Below are 19,944 nucleotides of genomic sequence, written 5' to 3'. Positions count from 1 at the left end.
TTCAAACTCTCCCTCAGCGCTCTTCTTCACAGCATGACTTTTTCCACTTTTCTCAATTTAAGACTCACAAGATCAGATCTGACACAAACAAATAGCCACATTACACAAGGGCCCAAGCTCTCGCTATACAGACAAACCTCAACCTTCTGACTGCGAGCCCATCCAACAGGAAAACAGTGAGTCTTAAGGAAAGATTGTTTCAAATAAAAGAGCTTTAGATTGTCAAGGACTAGAGTTATACTCATGAATTTGTTTCATGTTCAATCCATGTTCGTTTTGAGTTCACAGTGTCATTTCAAATTTGTATGCTATTAATTTTCCTGTACAAAATACATTTAAAAAAATAGTAATACAGCTATTGCCATATATATATATATATATATATATATATATATATATATATATATATATATATATGACACAAGTGAAAAAAATACAAAAACTTGTTTTGTATTCCACTCAGGAAAAAGTACAGAATACAGGGTTGGAACAACATTAGTGCAACTACTGACTACTTGCTGAAATTATTTGTCCTTAATCTTGTAAGTATGTCTCCAATGCCCGCTCCTTGAGATCTTGTGATTTAGACTGGCATTCCTGCCAATTTCACTCCAAAAGCACACATACAGACGAACATCCAAGCTTATCAGACTCTTGTGCTTCAAGTCAAGTCAAGTCAAGTCAAATATATTTATAAAGCGCTTTTCACAATACAGATTGTATCAAAGCTGCTTCACAGTATCAATCAAAACAACTTAACAATGTTTGTTTATTACTGGAAAAAAAGACATCCTAGTTTGGTAGAGCTGATCAATGGTATGATTGGTTAATTAATTTGAATATCCCCAACTGAGCAAGCCAAAGGCAACAGTGGCAAGGAACCGAAAAAACTCCATCCAGTGACCTAATGGTGTCCTAACACCCCATGAAATGACCCAATGGAGAAAAAAAAAACCTTGGGAGAACCCAGGCTCAGTCGGGGGCCAGTTCTCCTCTGGCGTTTATGAACTAGAGGCCGAATTTACAGTAACTGTAAGATAAAAAATGTATATGAATGCCTGGCTAAATAGATGCGTCTTCAGTCTAGTTTTAAACTGGGAGAGAGAGTCTGAGCTACGAACAATATCAGGAAGGCTATTCCAGAGCTTCGGAGCTAAATGTGAAAATGCTCTGCCTCCTTTGGTGGATCTGGATATCCTAGGAATGACCAGAAGCCTCGAATCTAGTGATCTTAAAGAGCGCGATGGATTGTAAGGCGATAGAAGATCCGTTAAATAGACTGGAGCTAAACCATTTAGAGCTTTATAAGTCAAAAGCAATACCTTGTATTTAATACGGAACTTTATTGGTAACCAATGAAGTGATGATAAAATCGGTGTTATATGATCATATTTTCTTGATCTAGTAAGAACTCTAGCGGCTGCATTTTGGACTAACTGTAGCTTGTTTATTGAAGATGCAGGACAACCAGCTAATAAAGCATTACAGTAATCTAGTCTCGAGGTCATGAATGCATGAACTAACTTTTCTGCATCAGAGACTGATAGCATATTACGTAGCTTAGCAATGTTTCTAAGGTGGAAAAAGGCTGTTTTTGTAACATATGAAATATGCTTTTCAAAAGACAGGTTGCGGTCTAGTATAACACCCAGGTCTTTTACTGTAGCGGATAAAGTAACAGGGCATCCTACTATGTTAAAGTCGTGCTGTGAAGGGTTTTGTGGACGGTTTTTAGAACCGATAAGTATTACCTCTGTCTTGTCTGGATTTAATAAAAGAAAATTACGCGTCATCCAATCTTTTATATCATTAACACAATCTGTCAATTTGGATAATTTAGCGTATTCATCTGGCCGTGATGAAATATATATTTGAGTGTCATCAGCATAACAATGGAAACTAATTCCATGTTTCCTTAGAATATTACCAAGTGGCAGCATATATATTGAGAATAATAAAGGGCCTAACACAGATCCCTGCGGCACTCCATAGTTTGCCGAAGTTATAATAGATTTTTCTCCATTTAAGTAGACGAAATGGTAGCAGTCAGATAAGTATGACCTGAACCAGCGTAATGCTTGTCCTTGAACACCAGTGTAATTTTGTAGTCGATCTAAGAGTATTGTGTGATCTATAGTATCGAACGCAGCACTAAGATCAAGTAAAACTAGTACTGAGATACAGCCTTGGTCCGAAGCTAAAAGTAAATCATTTGTGATTCTAACAAGCGCAGTTTCAGTGCTATGATGTGGCCTGAATCCAGACTGAAACTTTTCATAGATGTCGTTTTCTTGCAAGAAAGAGCCGAGTTGAGCGGACACAACTTTTTCTAATATTTTTGACATAAATGGAAGATTTGAAATGGGTCTGTAATTTGCTAGGTTATTTGGATCTAATTGTGGTTTCTTAATAAGAGGTTTTATAACTGCCAGCTTGAACGTTCTTGGAACATGACCTAAAGATAAAGATGAGTTAATAATATTGAGAAGAGGCTCTTCCACTATAGGTAACACTTCTTTCAGTAGTTCAGTTGGTATAGGATCTAATAAACATGTTGTTGTTTTAGATGAAGTGATAAGTTTATTTAACTCTTTTTGTTCTATGGTTGTAAAGCATTGTAATTGTTCTTGCGGGGTGATAATTGCGGCTGAATTATAAGGCGCGAGCAGAGATTGTACGTTTACGATTTTGATTCTGATGCTTTCAATTTTCTCGGTGAAGAAGTTCATGAAATCATTACTACTAAACTGTAACGAGGTATTTTGTTCAGACGACGTCTGTTTATTTGTTAGTCTAGCCACGGTATTAAATAAAAACCTTGGATTATTTCGGTTGTTTTCTATTAATTTGCTGAGGTGCTCCGCCCTGGCCATTTTAAGGGCCTTTTTATAACGTGACATACTGTCTTTCCACGCGATTCTAAAGACCTCTAAATTAGTTTTTTTCCATTTACGCTCTAAATTACGGGTTTCTCTCTTTAAAACATACGTGGTATTATTGTACCATGGTGCTATACTTTTTTCTCTGACCTTTTTTAATCTAATGGGTGCAACAATATCCAATGTTCTAGAGAGAATGGAGCTCATAGTGCTAGTTAGTTCGTCTAGTTCATCTGTTTGTTTGGGTTCAGGCAGCAGCTGGGACAGATCAGATAAGCTATTTGAGAAATGATCTATGGTGGATGGACGAATTGTTCTACCTGGTCGATAACGTGGCGCAGCATGACATATTATAGCAGTGCGTAATATGCAAGTTACCAAGTAGTGGTCAGTGACATCATCACTTTGCGGTACAATATCTATATCGGTTGGATCGGTTCCATATGATATAATTAAATCGAGTGTATGATTAAGACGATGAGTTGGTCCGGTGACGTTTTGCTTGACCCCGAAGGAGTTTAATAGATCTGTAAACGCAACCCCTAACGCATCATTTAAATTATCTACGTGTATGTTAAAATCTCCAACAATTAATGCTTTATCGACGTTGACCAAAACATCTGATAGAAAGTCAGCAAACTCTTTTAGGAAATTGGCGTAAGGCCCTGGAGGTCTATATACGGTAGCCAATGCTAGAGATAATGTGGTTTTTTTTCTTACATCTAAGAGCGTAACATTTAACACCTTTCACCGAATTAAACCTATGACGAGTTTTCTGAGTAACATTAAGGGTATCTCTGTAAATTGTTGCAACACCGCCGCCACGACCGATCAGACGGGGCTCATGCTTATAACAGTATCCTGGCGGAGTAGACTCATTTAGACCGAAATAATCATTTGGTTTAAGCCAGGTTTCAGTAACAGAACATCGAAATTATTATCTGTGACCATTTCATTTACAATAACCGCCTTAGGTGTGAGCGATCTAATGTTTAGGAGACCTAGCTTTAGAAATTGTTTTTGTTCACTACTAGCGAGATTTTTTGTTTTAATAACAATTAGATTTTTTTCTAGATCCCGCAGTAGATTTATTATTTGATCTTAGTAAAAGAGGAATAGACACAGTTTCTATGCAATGTTCTACACTAGTATTAATATCAATTAAATTGGTGCAGTAGAGACTGTGATTTGGATTTTTGGTTACTAGTCAAACGGTATTTAACATCTTGGAGATGTTATCCGACAGAAGATCTGCCCCGATTCTACTTGGGTGTAAGCCATCAGCGCGGAAGAGCCTTGGTCGCTCCCAAAACAGATTCCAATTATTTACAAAAATCAGTTTCTGCTCATTGCACCATGACAATAACCATTCATTTAGCGCGAATAATCTACTGAACTTTTCATGCCCTCGTCGGTACGTAGGAAGCGGCCCAGACACAATAATCGATGTTTCAGGCGATGTGCTGCGTACCGTATCGATAAGGCTCCTGAAGTCTTTCTTCAGAACCGCCGTCTGTCGCAGCCTAATGTCGTTAGCTCCCACGTGCAGCACAACAGCTCCGACGCGCTCGTCACCGTTCAAGATCTCAGTTACCCGCGCAGTGATATCGAGAACACGAGCACCAGGAAAGCAGTGACTGTGCACCTTACTTTTACCTAACGTAGCGTGGACGTGTCGGACGGTGGAATCGCCGATGATCACAGCATCGCGTTCTGTTTCACGAAGAGGGGAGAATCGGTTCTGAGTGGAGATCTCGAAAACCGGGAGGGGCGAAAAGATTCTTGTCCTGGCTCGCGGCTTCAGCGGAACCACCCAGGCTTCGTGGTGGTGTGTTGGAGCCGGAGTGAATGAAACCATGGCTGATCGTGACCTGGACGCTCAGGACCAATGCTGAGAAACGCACAGAGTAGATGAGGTCAGCGTCAGCGGGTTACTAACGTTAATCACTGATCCGTGTGCATCAGCGCGTGATGTTTCAAGAGCTAAACGCCGGTCTCTCAGCTCAGCTTGTCTCTCTAGAAGGTCACGGATCTGCTTTTCTACAGCTTCTAATTCAGACTGCACCGCGAGCAATTCAGATTTGTTCTCATCTGCACCAAAAGGTAGATAACATACACCTGATATATTCGCCATTTTAACAGATGGACAGTAAGTTAGCAATGATGCAACCAGTGATGCTATTAATATTTATACTAATTTATGACTCAAGTCTTGGGTAAAAACCGTCTTTTTAGTGGTATGGGTGTAATGTAGACGCACGATAGACGGGAAAACAAACAAACTCACAGCAGGCAACGAGGCTGACAAAAGCAGTCGATCGCAGGGCGAGCAGCAGTGAAGCAGTGTCTCGCTCTACGACCAACAATCAATGTTCAAACCGTATTTGCGGTTCCAGCCGTATAATGGCCAACAGTCCGAGTTGTAATTATGAGTTAAATGATGGTTCAGAACAGAATAAAGAGAGAAATACGGAAAAACAGAAGGAAATACGAAGCTAATACGAGGCTTAGACAGCCACGACGCAAACAAACTCACAGCTCACAGCAGGCAGTGAGGCGGACAAAAGCAATCCTTGATGGCAATCCCACAGTCGCTTCGTGGCGACTGTGATCTCAGCAGAGCATATTGTAATTTGTACTTCCTTGCATTTGGGTTGATAGCAGTCTGGTGCTCATAAGGGACTTTTTAATAATTTTAATAATCATAATTATGTAGGCCTATTTATTTAGCATTCATTAAATTATGTTTGCATTATTCTTTTTTTGACCTTTCTTTCAGTGATTTAAATAAAATTAAAAAATCAGTTTTTGAATTGGTAAGATTTATGCCAGTCTAATACTATAAATATGCTGTATTCATTACACAAATATACTTGAAGTACTTATACTAGAAGCTTTCTGAAAAAAGAAGTTAGTAGTATTTTGGACCAATGTGTTTGGAAACATAAATTCTCACATGAGATAAAGAGATATAAATCAGTGGCTTATAAAAGGTGGTTTCATTTTCCACAGGAGTGGGCCCAGTGTTGGTTGTAATTAATTACTTTAATTTAATGCAATACTTTTTAGAGAGACTAATAAACACAATATTCTAATTACATTGTCGAATATGTAATTTGTAGCTAGTAATTATTTACTTTTTTAGAGTAACTTACCCAACTTTGGGTGAACCCCTCTTGGAGGCAGCCATGTTGAGATCACATGACCAGCAGAATAATAATTTGGTAATCCCGCTATTATGTTTTGAAAACCTTTTGCAAAGATATGTTGTAAAATAAGATGCATAGTAAAACATATAAAGACTGACTTGTGTCTTTATTTTTTGACTTGACAAGATCTGGGTTTAAGAAGTCAGTCCATGTCTTACAACATCTGACCTATGTGCATGTTTTCACCCAGGTCCTGTTTATCGGTGACTCCACCAATCGAGGGATGATGTATTACCTGATGGAAAGGGTGAACACCACGCTGGAGGACTGGGACAAGGCCCACGACACCATCATCTACCACAACCTGAACCTGGGCCGAACTATCGTTAGCTACTCCTACTACCCACAATTCTGGCTGCCAAAGTCCCAGAGACCCACCTTCCAAAGAGCTCTGCAGCAACTTCTAGAAAGGTGTGTAGGTGTGTGTGTGTGTGTGTGTGTGTGTGTGTGTGTGTGTGTGTGTGTGTGTGTGTGTGTGTGTGTGTGTGTGTGTGTGTGTGTGTGTGTGTGTGTGTGTGTGTGTACACGCTGGAGGACGTTTGTCTCCATGTGGCTGTGGATTACACCCATTAAGCTGTGAATGTGAGGGTTTGGTTTCGGTGGTAAAGGCCTTGTTAACACACTGAATGACTTTGGCAGCGTGTTTGATGGTGGGATGTGGGCTGTATGTGGTTGGGAGTCTGTGTGTCGGATCAGAGTATCTCAGCAGGGACGGTAACCGCTGCTGGCTCAGCGCGCTGTTGATCTCACACAGCTACTGATGTGGGCAGAAGGGTGGGATATGCAGCACAGATGTGATTGTGTTTGTGTTTGAGTGTGTTTTAGTGTGCATCTGTTAGGGACATGTGTTTTGGAAGCTGCTTGAATGATCTGACACTTTTTGTTTTTGCAAAATGAAATTAATAAGCAGGATTTCGATTTGTTTCAGTGGTAGAAAACAAATCTTTTGCAGTTTTACTTGGAATTGTGGGTCAGTTCTTGGCATCAATGGCATGGATCGTTGGTTATGTTTTTAGGATGTGGTGTTGATCTTTAACCTCTTCTTTAAAACCACTTCCACCGGGACAGGTCACAACCCCTGGAGAACTCACCTCAGACAGTGCTGGTCGCTGGAGGGGTGCAGTGGCTGAACCTGAACCATTTGAGGACCATTCAACAGGTCTTACAGAGGTAAACATGTACCCAAATGCCACACAAACCCAGCCTGTCCATTATTAGCTTGAGTTGACAACATTTTAATGAACAAAGTTCCAATGGCCAATACTTTTCTTCCTTTTTAAGGTTGCTGGTTTTGCTTTGTGTGGTTTACTACCAATCTGACTGTGTCTGACTGTTAATACTTAACATCATATCTCTAATTTATCTCCAAGGGAGGGTCTTGAGAACATCATGGTGGTGGTGAAGTCTTTAGGAATGGGTTTCCATCTGCCTGTGGACGGTATTCGCTCCCTTCCACTGGTAAGGACCACTGCAAACCATGAGAGGTGCTTGGATCTGGTCTGTATTCATTCATTTATTGACAGTCTTTATCATCTTTATTCATTGGTTCTAGAATGGAGTGCAAGAACTCTATAATGTGAACAAGAATATTTTGGAAAGTGCCAAGCATCTTGGATTTGAGGTCATTGACACTCTCAGCATCACTATGGGTCGTTATAAGGAGTTCCTGCAGGGACGATGTGCCTGCCATTTTCATGAGGTAAAAGAAAAAAGAGATAAACACTACCGTTCAAAAGTTTGGGTTAAAAATTTATATTTTTATAAACCGTGAACATATAATAAAAGGATGCATTTATAATATTATTTTTTTTTTTTTAAATAAATATTTTTTTGGAGTGCTGTTCTTTCTAATCATCAATAATCTTTTCAAGGATCAATGGACACTGAAGACTGGAGTAATGTTATTTTAAATTATAATATTTCTTTATTCCAATATTGCCGTTTTTACTGTATCTTTATGAAATAAATGCAGCCTTGTTGAGCATAAGAGGCTTCTTTCAAGAACATTAGGCCCCAAACTGTTCAATAGTAATGCTGTACTACAGTAAAAAGTGTTATACAATGATTTAAAATGAATGAAAGTCAAGTTATGCTAATTAAAGTCCTGCCTTGCATAGACACTTCTATTAATTTAAAGCCAAAAGAACATAACTTATTTTAATAACCATGTTGTTGAACCAGGGTCTCTATGGTAATTCTGTAAATTTGTATCTGTAGTTATATTATTATGAATGTAATTTACTGCACAGAAGGCACATCCAATTGACATAGTATTTTTTAGATCCACACATACATGTGTGTGAATGAAACAGTTCTACCAATCACACTCCTAGATCCTGCTAGAAACACTTTTCCAGCCTTCTAGTCCCATAAATCTTTTACAAGAGAAGCCATTCCTTTTTTTACTTCACCCTAAATGTGATTTGTGGATCAGTTAATGAGTAATTAGCAATTAGGCAGGTTTTTATTAGCCAATAAAGAGCAGGTTGGGAACAGATGTATTAGCTCACTAAGTGTGTGAAGTGGTGGTAGAAACACCAAACCTGCTCACATATGGGACTGATATCACTGTAGAGCGGCCACATCTGACAACAGGCCAGCAGATTTTTTTTCAGACTTTTGCTTAAGTTTTTAAGGAGCCGTTGTTTGGTTTTTGATTTTTTCGTTATTTAGTGCTCAGAGGAAACAAGTTCTTAACTGTTAAGTGTTTTGTAGAGCAGGGAGCTAATAAGAATTGGCTATTTAAAGAGGATATAAAACTGAAAGGGGATAAAGACTAGATTCCTTATTTAAAAAATGTGTCCCATGTCAGAGAACGGAGCCACACACACAGGTTATTTGCTTACATGATCAAAATCTCTCATTCCCTGTGTATTGAGTGCAACAGTTGGGTTCTGGAAGTAAAAACGGTTCATTTTCTCCATTAGGAAATAGATTTTTAACAATAACTTATGAACCATTAAAGGCAGAGCTAATGTGAGCTTTGAGGTTGTTAACCAATGCTATATGCTTTTATTAAAGCCATCAACACGCATTGTTTCGACTTATTTTTTAAATGATTGTTTAATAGCTGAATTTGTGGGGGGAAACTATATTACCCATTATGAAAATCCCACCAATCGGAGTCGTGACAGGCTATTTTTCTATAGATATATTCAACAACTTTGAATGAAAACTTTTATATTTCTCCATTTTTAATTTGATTGTTGTTCGCAATGCTTCATGGTATTGTAGTTTTCTTCCCTTCACTAAAGCCATTAAGCCTTGTACCTTTGTCTTTTAGTCCCATTTCCAAATACTTTTTTGCTTCAAATAAACTTTGCATTGTTTGTATTTTTTGATTCACCTTATTGCTGGTTGGCTTGGTTTGTAACTTATAAATCTTTATAAGTGGATGGGCACTTATGCTATAATATGGCAAAGATCAGGGGTTTTCAAACCTGTGTTGGAGCACCCCACTGCACATTTTGTATGTCTCCTCATACACACCTTATTCAACTCCTCACCTCATTAGTAGAGACTGCAAGACCTGAATTGAGGGTAGAATAAGGGAGACGTACAAAATGTGCAGTGCCCCGGGACAGGGACAGGTTTGAAAACCCCTGGCATAGGTCGTCGATTAGCTCAAATGATTCTAAAGAAATCAGATTGACCAAGAAATGTCTTTGAAGATCATTTTACTTTGTTTGCAGGTCTATAAACTTCCCTTTCCAACCGCTGCTTCCCAAAGAAATTTGAAGATCTTGAAGCTTGGTGGAGAAAGTGGGAACCCGGCCAATGAGCAAACGGGGCTTCAACAGCACGAGGATCCATCGTCTCCACTTGACGTGTCCTACCAAGTAAAGGGACCAGTGAACGCGGTGTACTCGGAGATCCTCCTCAGCAGGATATGTGTGAATCACGACATCAACGGGACCATTCGCCAACATTGACAAAAAAAGACATTTAGCGGCTGGTGACGCTAACCTGTGCTTGTTGTTCAGGTGTGTGTGTGTGCTCATTGTGTTGAGAAAGGGCTAAACTGTGCATACCGATTGGTCTAAATCTTCTAAACCATATGCCAAGTGTTAAATTGGAGGGCGAGTTAGGTAGGTGTCTGTTTGTGCATGTGTGTTTCTGTGTAGAGCCAACCAGATGGAAAAGGGGTGTGGAGGGTTCAATGAGACCCCCTGAAGCCCGGTCAAAATGACTTTGGCAGCTGTGGCTTAAGGGCAGGCAGTGGCTGCAGTGCGATGCTGATGAAAAAACTGTGAGACAGTCTTACGGCCCCTTCAAACAGCCTTTCAAAAACTTTCCTACAACGCTAATGCAACATTCCCACAAGGCTGCTACTGCTGAACCATGGGCTGAAATGTTCCCAATATTTTTTGGGAAAGTTTTGCAGCTGCTATGGAGTGCCTTTGATGTCACCCTGCCTCACATTGTCACTTTTATGGAACCTGGGGCAATGTTTTGAAGTCTAGCTTTACACCCCCTTTCCTTCACATGCCAAGTTCATCAAGTATTTATGAAGTATGTTCTATGCCAAAGGTCTTATGAAGTATATTTTGAGTTATAGTATTACTGTCTTATGTTCCTCACACACATATTTCTATGTTTATTCTATTTCTACATTTATTTTTCTACCAATGTTTTTTAGTGCCTTTAATACTAATCTGTGTAAAATGTTATAAATCCTGTTTACAAAAAAGAGGTTATTTATACTTTTTTGATGGTAAGAATTTTTATATTGTTGCTGGATTTACTCTAAATTGCTGGAATGCGTGATTTTTCAGTTGTCCATAATTTAAGTTAAACAGGAAGTGGTTTGTGGAAAGAAAAATTAGCAGGATTTATTTGAAATATCTCATAAAACAACTTATCTTCCCATCAGTTACTTGAAGTAAAATGAATTAACCCATAAACCCGCATGAGTTGACACGTAAAGATTCCGCAGCGCGTGATTACTCTCTTATTGACATGCGTTTTAAGGTCAATTTATTACATATGTTTTGAATGTTTATAAAGGGCTGTGCCAAGGTATATGTCTGGTTGTACCCTACATGAAATGTGTGATTCCAACAATCAACATGAAATGTAACTAAACATAACAAACTATTAAAAATGTATATTTTCATAATTTAAAACAATTTGGTTCTTGAATTCATCAAATGTTTCTTTCTTCTTATATTAAATTTGATTCAACCTTTCCATTTAGGTCATAGGCTATTTTAGCAGAAAAATTATTTGACGTGTAGTGTAATCCATGCAAACATAAAATTTTTGCTGAAAAAGAATAGAGCTTTATTGTCATTGTAAACAACAAGATTACAAAAAGTCATGCTCAGAAGCACTATTCTTGATCTATTAAAAAAGCTACTGCTGAAAAAGAACCCTTTTTATTCAAATGTATTCAAAAAGCCTTTTTATAGCATTATAATAGTCCTTTTTATGATATAATTACATTTGTATCAACTTTTTACTTGCTTTTTACTTGTAACTTTTTTATTATTATTGATTATCTAAGGCAGTTTTTCCCCAAACTTTTTTTGTACCCCCATAGTAAGACACAAGTCCCCCTTAATCGACTCCAAATCAGATATAAGGTGGTTTCGACTAATGTGGAAATCATTATTAAAGTTGATTATCAATAATTATGGGTGAAAACAAAGTAGCACGTCAAAGTCAAATATACTCTGTGCTCATTTGCGTTTTATATACATTTTGTTTTATTCTCTTAATTGGAACGTTTAATTAATAACATTTAGTCTAGTTGTTTTAGTCATTTCTTTTTTATAAGCAAAATCGAAATCCTTAGTAGCCACCCCCGTTTGGGAAGCTCTGCTTTAAATTGTAGATCGAAATTACATCAAATATATTCTCTAACTTTCCAATTCAGTCATAAATAAATATATATATAGGCTTAAAACATAGGCTCTTAAGTTTCACTAATAATAAAAGATAAATTTATATTATTAATTTATTGAAGTTATTTTATAGTAGTCGACGCTTTTGAAAGTCACTGTATAATCTGAACACTGGGCAGTTATTAAATCTCAACATGTTTTATTTTAAATGGTTTTACCCTGTATGCGTCAGCGTTTCTGTTTTTCTGCCTTTTATGTTAAACTTGTTTTTTTTAAATATATGTTAAATATGTTCAGTTAAATACTAAAGTCATTTTTATTCTAAACACAGTCCTTTAAATCTCACAAAACCCCGAGTGTAGCCTACTTGATTCTGTCTCGCTTTTCTCTCTCACCGAACTACAAGCCAACATCGCTTTGTCCAATCAGTGTTGACAACGGTCGTACCTTCTGAATATTAATGAACCTTCCCAACCAATCACGATGTGGGAGCGCTGCTCATGAGAGTGTTTAGTTGCGCGCTTTCCAACAGCAGTAGGCTATATAACTGTTTGTGTCTATTTGAGTTTGCAGTGATGGCGAAGGTGACTTCTTGGTGGTTGGATGTTTTTTTTTTTCGTACCTGCGACTTAATGGATACATGAAAGGAGACTTGTGAATATTAAAGCACCGTTTGTGGATTACATGCGCTAGATATTAGATGTAGTGGACCGGTATGAGTCGTCATTGTCCTAACGTTCAGTTCGGGACTTGTTAAATGAAGTGGTCATGGATAATACCGGTTGTGGAATACATGCAATTTACCATATATTCATTATATGGCTCTCAGTTTGTCCTCTGTGCTCTCAGGGAAGTTGGATGTAAGTACATAAGTGCTGTGTCGTGTTTACTGTCAAATAATGTTTGAATAAAATGTTTGAAAATTGTCTCCTTTTCCTCGGGCCTGGTTATGGCATTTCAATCCAGGCCGACAGGAGAGGAGAACCGCTTCTGATCTTTGTGTCACACTGCTCCGCATCACAGGTGGTTGGGCATCACATCTGTAGGAGTGCCCGAGAAGTTGGGTTGCGCGCATTTGCCCCTGTCGCAAAAGCAGAAGGAGCTGTGCGCGCGCAAACCGCACCTTATACCGAGCGTTAAAGAGGGCGCGCGCCTGGGCATCACCGAGTGTCAAACGCAGTTCAAACACGAACGCTGGAACTGCTCGACCCGACGGGACCCGAACGTGTTCGGCTACGAGCTCACCAGTGGTATGCATGCAATGTCACATTGAAATATATTTAATTTTAATGTAGGTTAACTTTTTTCTAACTATGCAGTTAACTTTATTTAATGAAAGTAAATAATATAAAGTTTGATCAGCACATCTAAAAAAAAAAAATCTCCATAAAATAGGCCTACTAAAACTTAGGGGGACAGAGAGGATTTTTTTAAACATTTAAAAATAAGTGGGTATGAAAATTTATATTAAAAACATTCATAAAAATCATTACATCTCGATATAATGATTGATACATTGAAAAAGGTAGAAATATCTCAAACTTTAAACTGAGCCATGACGTTTGATGATCACTGTATTGCTAGTAAATTATTTATTTCAAAATTAGTCTCGTAAAGCAGGTTATTCACCTTCAGATGTCAATGATAAAATTATGTCTAAAAGCAGAAAGCAATAATTTAAAATATGTTATGCATTTATGTGGTTACTGGACACTTCAACAAAAAATAATAAGTCTCTTCAATTGTCACAAGTTTCTGTGTATAATGAGAGATCATCACTTTGTAATTGTTTAAAGCATCTGAATGTTTTTAATTGACTGTCAATCCTATGTTTGACCATTTAACGATTGATTTGAAATGCTAATTCATGTGTTGATCAGATGTTTTATTCATTGAACAGTTGTGAACCCACATCTGTTTTAGGTTAACCATCTCTATACAAAATTTACTATGGTCTTCTGCTGGCCCTGAATTTAATGCATTCATTATTAGAGTGATTATAAAACAAAGAGTTGACCTGACATGCTAGAACGTGTTTCTTGATGTTTGTGAATTCATATAAGATTTACCCCAAGTTTCTGTCCCAGAGCAGTTAAAATCCAAGCATTAATCAAGGGGAAACTGAACATGTGCTGTATACTGTACATCTGATTTCCTGCTGCCACAACCAGGGTTTAGACTAATTTTATAGGCATCTTGCTATTATGTCTATATGCACTAAATTAACCATCACAAATACAACAGTTTTTTTCTATTCTATTCTAATTTTATTCCAGTTATTTAGACTTCTTGCTCTATGTTAAGGTCATCTCTCTTGAAAGTAATAGAAAAAGATCATAGCAGATATTTTCTAGTTAATAAGACAGAATCTACTAAAGCAAATTATAAACCAAATTTCTCCTGAAATGAGTTATGTGTTATAAATATAATTTTATGTAAGCTATTAAAATTAGCAGGAACTGCATACACGATTTTATGAATAAATAACTTGTTTGCTCTCAATTAAAACTTAAGAGGCATGAAGTGATTTTTAAACTGAATTGAAAATAGATGTAAAATGATACAGTTATTGTGAATAACCTTTAAACACAATCCATCCACTAAAAGTATATCAGAGATATTTACTTAATGTGCAAAATAGTGACTTTAAAAAACGAATCTTTTAAAAAGGCTGTTCAGAATTTGGTTACACTTTATTTTAGTGTCCTTGTTACACGTGTATTTAACTGTAAATTATGCATAATTACGATACATAATTACCCTAAACCAAACCCTAAATGTATAATTGCATTCCAACAAGGACACCTTAAATAAAGTTCAGCCCAGAATTTTTATAACATCATCTGTTCTCACAATATTAATAAAAAAACCTTCAGCCAACACTTTTGCTAATTTTTATAGTGGGATATCGATGTAAGTAACATTCCCAGACTCCTCTGCTCTGATACACTTTTCACAAATGTCCTGCTGGGTATCTCTTACATTCCCAGATTTTCTAGTTGTTTCAACATTTGTAAGTACTTGATCTGCATCTTGCTTACATTCTCTTTTTTTTTTTTTTTTTTAAGGGACAAAAGAGACAGCATTTATCTACTCGGTAATGGCTGCCGGGCTGGTTCACGCAGTCACTCGCTCTTGCAGTGCAGGGAATATGACAGAGTGTTCGTGTGATACGAGCCTGTTGGGCAGCGGTTCGCCTACAGAGGGCTGGCACTGGGGCGGATGCTCCGATGACATCGCCTTCGGGACTCTGTTCAGTCGCCGCTTCATCGAAAATGCGGTAAAGAACACATCAGCCCATGGTGAGGATGCCCTGCTCACTATGAACCAGCATAACAGCGAGGCTGGGAGACAGGTGGGTGACACAGAACTAACCTTTCTAATGTGAATAATGTTGAAAGAAATGAGATGCACAACAGTGACTGCTCGCTTATTTTTTCCCTTAATATTCTCCAGAGATCTCAAAAAATACTTTAATAAAGGCTTTAATAAGAAGTCAGGGACTTAAACCAACCAGCTCTGAGAAAAATAATAACATTCCAAACTTTATTTGTAACAAAAAAGTACATTAATTTAACAAATAGACAAAGGTATAAGACTTTGTACTTAACGTATTTTATGAAGGCATAGACCAAAATCCCAAAAGTATTGCAAATGATGTAATCAATTCACTATGCTTCATGGAAGTGTGTGGTCGTTGCTGAGCTCTTTTGCCGCAATTTCGTTTTCCATTGGGAGTTCATTGATCTCTTTAAGTTGAAATCACACTGACTTGCAGCTTTTACAGAAGCGTATGTCATTGCTTTATATAGTTCATCGTATTTTGTTATCATGAAATGATAATCAGGTTTTTTCTGTGGAGAAAATGGGATTTATTATTCGGAATCATGGTGATTGCCCTTCATTGTCGTACCGAGAGAACTTGCCTTTCCATTCACATTTTGAGTGACATATGTAAAGTAAAAGAATCAATTTGCATGTGACTTTGCTTGCCTGCTTTAAAAAGACAGCTAAAGAACTAGCGAGCTCTCTTAGTTCAGGGCTGTTTCTCTATATAGATGATAATTCACTCTAATTGGAGAAGATATGAAAAGCGTGACAGTGGAGAAATGGTCCACCCTCAGACAGCATTCTTGCAACATTCATAAAGCATTCAAGGTTCTTCTTACTGCCTCGTTTATAAACAGCCTTATATCATCTCTAAAATTCAATATTGATGGTCCAACACAAGGTTTCCTCAATCACCTCAAGGTTTTATGCAAGATGACAAACTTGCATACTCTCTGTGTGTATTTACCATTTAAAATATGACAGTTTTCTCAAGCAATTTAATCTTTGACTTGTTCTAACTGACAATAGAAACGATTTCAAAACAACCAAATAAGAACAGAAATAGTAATGGGCTGCTTCAGCTCTGGCAATTTGTCGTTCAAATGAGTTACATCTCTCCACATGTTCTTGATTAATCTAAGAAGCTGATGATTTGCACCGAATTCCACAGCCTTGACTGAAGAACACTTGTAAGTGTTTGGAGACCCTAAACCAGAGCTCTGGTTGGAAACCACCAAGGAGCGTTTAAGCGAGACAAAATTCCCCTCAAGTCAGCAAAGGGCCCCTGTAATCTTTCACCCAAACGAATGCTCCTATTTTATGAAAGTCATCAGCTCACAAAATACTCCATCCACTTACATGGTGCAGAACATGAAGGAAAGGAAGGACATAAAATATCCATCCTTAAAAATGATATAGTCCTTGGAAATGTGGTTTATAGTCAACCAGGGTTAACTCTCCCGGAGATTTACATTAGTTCTGCGTTTTTTGACTGAAGTCCAGGAAGTCTCAAAATAAATTGCAAAAATGTTGGAAGGCTGAAATTGAATCAGTTCACATGTCTGCATGCTTACATAGAAAAACAAGCTTCTCTTCTGATCTCAGTTTCTTTCTATTGTTGATCAGATATATAATATCCTCCGTATCCTATTCCTCTACAGGCAGTGGCCAAAACAATGTTGACAGACTGCCGCTGTCATGGCGTGTCGGGTTCGTGTGCGGTAAAGACGTGTTGGCGCACAATGGCCGCGTTTGAGCGTGTGGGTGCCTACCTGAAGGAGCGCTACGAGACCAGCGTTCAGGTGGTGGAGCGTTCCAAAAGTAAGGTGCGACGTAAGGAAAAAGACCAACGCCACATGCCTATCGCCAAAGAGGAGTTAATATTCCTCAACAAATCGCCAAATTACTGCTTGGAGGACCGACGGTTGGGCGTGACGGGGACCAGGGGCCGCAGGTGTAACAGAACTTCAGTCGGGCCGGACGGCTGCAACCTGCTGTGCTGTGGGCGGGGCTACAACACACACGTGGTACGACACGTAGAGCGCTGCGAGTGTAAGTTCGTCTGGTGCTGTTACGTTCGGTGTCGGCGCTGTGAGACGATGAACGACATGCACACCTGCAAGTAGAGCAACTACTTGGGGAGGGTTGGAAAGATCTCCTGAGACAAGACCTTGTGAGAGGAAGTGGACCTTTTTTGCGCCGTTTGGCCTATCAAACAAGTATGTTGACAAAATATCCATGGCAACCAGCAATCCACAGCAAAAACCAGGGAGAAGTGGTATAATCCCCTTTAAGTAAACATGCGTAACTCTTCCCATGAGCTTCAAATGGGAATCAAGCCATTTTGTATATAATGACTGTGGAATATAACTGGAGCAAAAAGGGAACTGAAATAATGAACTGCAGAGAAAAAGTGTAAATAGATGAGTTTTTTGGGGTTTATATTGAGGCCTCCTTCAGTTAATGATGAATTATAATGGGAATTATGTAGATAATATGCCGGGATATTTTTGATATGTAGGTGCCAAATGAGAATCCCTTATAATAAATAATTCCCAAAGGATGTATTCTGCAATTTTAGCTTTTTTCTGCATTTAAATGTAAATGTATATATTAAATTATGAACAATCGACATATGCGATTACAATTAAGGGTGTCACGATTTCCATTTTAAATTGAAATTGATCGAAATTAATTCAAAATCTCGAACCTCGATTTAAAAAATGGAATCGTCGATGCTGCCACGCCCCCATGTCATGTCCGGTCGGCGTGTCTGCGGAAAAAAACACGCGTGTTGAAGTGCTGTGAGGCTATGGTCAACCTCCTCTAACTAACCTACAGCCACTCAAAAGATAGCATGGCAACTGCAGATGCAGGAGACCCATCGACAGAACTTGAACCACCTCCTCTTTCATTGAAGTCGCAGGTGTGGACGTTTTTTGGATTTCCAGTGAGTTATGTTGACAACGTTCGCGCTTCAAAAAAGCCACAGTTTGCAGACATCCCAAGTCTCGCGGAAGTTCCGGGAGTCTCCCGCATATTGATAGCGGCTCCCTGATGCCCACAAATTATTTAAAATCTCTCGGAATCTAGAATGAGCGAGCAAGAGCGCGCATGCGAGACAGAAAAAACTGTGCTCCAAACCATATAGCGCGCGAACGGCAGAGAGGGAGAGAGCGAGAGACCTTGTGCCTCATGAAGCGCATGTAAGACAGAGAGCATCCTGATTGGTCGGTTTCGGCTTTAAAAAAAGTAAATGTAAAAATCGAGAATCGAATCAAACCGTGACTTTAGAATCGAAAATTTAATCGAATCGAGGATTTGGAGAATCGTGACACCCCTACAATTACACCTTGTTTTTGAGTTTGAAAAACTTAAATAAAATTAGTTTTTTAGAGACCATGAACATTCTTTTGCTTTTGCATTTTGCTTGTAAATGTTGATATTTCTCCGTCTGCTCCTTCCATCCTAAACAAATAAATGGGAATAATTCCCGAAAGTGTAGATAACGGGGATGTTCTGCAGTTGCAGCTTTATCGATTTACAATTTAAATGAATATTCCAAATTACAAATACATGGTTGTTGTCTTTCTAGTTCTTATTTCTTGTGACTGATGTTTGTGTCTCATTCGTTTCCTCTTAAGCTGTAATCCCACACACACATCTCTGAAAAAGTAGCGCTTTGCTAGAAGTAACAGAGTTGTGCCAAATACCATGGTTGCATTCTCTTAAATGCTAATGCAAATGGCCCTTTTATGTAGCTACATTCCAAGCAACGGGATGGTGACAATTTACGGCAGAACATATCAGAGATCTTCTGTCCAGTGACAGATGGAAAAATTCCTGTGAGTTCTTGCACATGCTGGCAAATCTATTAAAGTCGGTGGAAAATCTCGCTCACGTTGCATTTCGTGATTTCACTGAATGCCTTCTTGTTCATTATCATGTGGTTGTATTTACCGTTGAGTGGAAGTTGCATCAAGCTGTCTTAAAACCTTTTTTTTTTCTGTGTAAAATCACTTAAGACTATTCTCTACAGTGACTCTCCCAAAGTCTCTAAACCCAATTCCAACCAATAAATGAATCCCTTTTAGAAATCTTGCCTTTTCACACACTGTTTTAACAGTATGTTCCCCATAGAACATATTTCTTGATATCTGTAAAAAATCTCTTCATTCTTCTTTCCAAGAAAAAACACGTTGTTCTTTTTAAGTTCTAGTTACGAATCTTGTCATAATTTCGGCTAATTCTTCGTCATTTGTGGGCAACACATTGACCAATCACAGACAGCATCTTGTAGGCCAAATCAAATCCATTGAAATCTTGCATTAATCACTGCAAGTCTCCAGGTACATTTTCAGGAGCAGCGCTGAGACCTTCAGCCCTGGAAACTTGGTGGCAACCCATTCTGGAGAGAGACATCACGCAGGCGAAAGGAGTCCACGTGTACGCATCTGTTCTCTTTGATGTAGCCAACAACTCAGGTGGCTGCCAGACTTTCGGTGCCTCTTTTCACCCCTCTCATTCTTTTTAGTATGTGTTTAACGGTTAAATCATGATTTGTCCATTGCTAATGAGCTGAAACTGTTTCTAAATGTTCTCGAAGTGTAGTTTGATGAGGAAAAAGCAGCTCCACAACTGTTAAAACAAAGACAAATACTTCTGCAGATGAAATTCAGT

The 19,944-nt window shown here is 38.4% G+C and overlaps 2 protein-coding genes across 5 annotated transcripts in view; both read left to right on the top strand.

Annotated features, from left to right (window-relative positions):
• cped1 (cadherin-like and PC-esterase domain containing 1) overlaps positions 1 to 11,214 on the top strand; it is a 52,508-nt gene extending 41,294 nt beyond the window's left edge. For all 3 annotated transcript variants that reach the window (XM_077234673.1, XM_077234671.1, XM_077234672.1), the window contains 5 exons: positions 6,279 to 6,499; positions 7,157 to 7,258; positions 7,459 to 7,546; positions 7,641 to 7,787; positions 9,781 to 11,214. In XM_077234673.1, the coding sequence (XP_077090788.1) occupies positions 6,279 to 6,499; positions 7,157 to 7,258; positions 7,459 to 7,546; positions 7,641 to 7,787; positions 9,781 to 10,020 (798 nt within the window). In that variant the 3' untranslated portion in view covers positions 10,021 to 11,214. The remainder of the gene's footprint in view (positions 1 to 6,278; positions 6,500 to 7,156; positions 7,259 to 7,458; positions 7,547 to 7,640; positions 7,788 to 9,780) is intronic.
• Positions 11,215 to 12,461: 1,247 nt separating this feature from the next.
• On the top strand, positions 12,462 to 19,159 carry wnt16 (wingless-type MMTV integration site family, member 16). 2 transcript variants are annotated; one of them, XM_077234665.1, is made up of 4 exons: positions 12,462 to 12,794; positions 12,958 to 13,184; positions 15,003 to 15,289; positions 16,926 to 19,159. In XM_077234665.1, exons 1-4 carry the CDS (start codon positions 12,703 to 12,705, stop codon positions 17,388 to 17,390), a joined length of 1,071 nt encoding a protein of 356 aa, XP_077090780.1. In that variant the 5' UTR covers positions 12,462 to 12,702; the 3' UTR covers positions 17,391 to 19,159. The 2 variants fall into 2 exon arrangements, with proteins under 2 accessions (XP_077090780.1, XP_077090781.1); XM_077234666.1 differs by having other exon boundaries at positions 12,466 to 12,794; positions 12,901 to 13,184.
• Positions 19,160 to 19,944: the final 785 nt, after the last annotated feature.

The sequence above is a fragment of the Siphateles boraxobius genome, unplaced genomic scaffold, assembly GCF_051911475.1.
Source record: "Siphateles boraxobius isolate OS27281-9 unplaced genomic scaffold, OSU_SipBor_1 19, whole genome shotgun sequence".
Taxonomy (NCBI): Eukaryota; Metazoa; Chordata; class Actinopteri; order Cypriniformes; family Leuciscidae; genus Siphateles; species Siphateles boraxobius.
Note: the sequence above shows the minus strand (reverse complement) of the source record. Positions and strands in the feature narration are given on the sequence as shown.

What these genes read in the sequence shown, in the direction of transcription:
- wnt16 (XM_077234665.1), top strand. Translation starts at nt 12,703, where the DNA reads ATGGATAATACCGGTTGTGGAATACATGCAATTTACCATATATTCATT. An exon ending in TGCTCTCAGGGAAGTTGGAT is followed by an intron (nt 12,795 to 12,957) that starts GTAAGTACATAA and finishes TCCGCATCACAG; the next exon opens with GTGGTTGGGCATCACATCTG. An exon ending in CGGCTACGAGCTCACCAGTG is followed by an intron (nt 13,185 to 15,002) that starts GTATGCATGCAA and finishes TTTTTTTTTAAG; the next exon opens with GGACAAAAGAGACAGCATTT.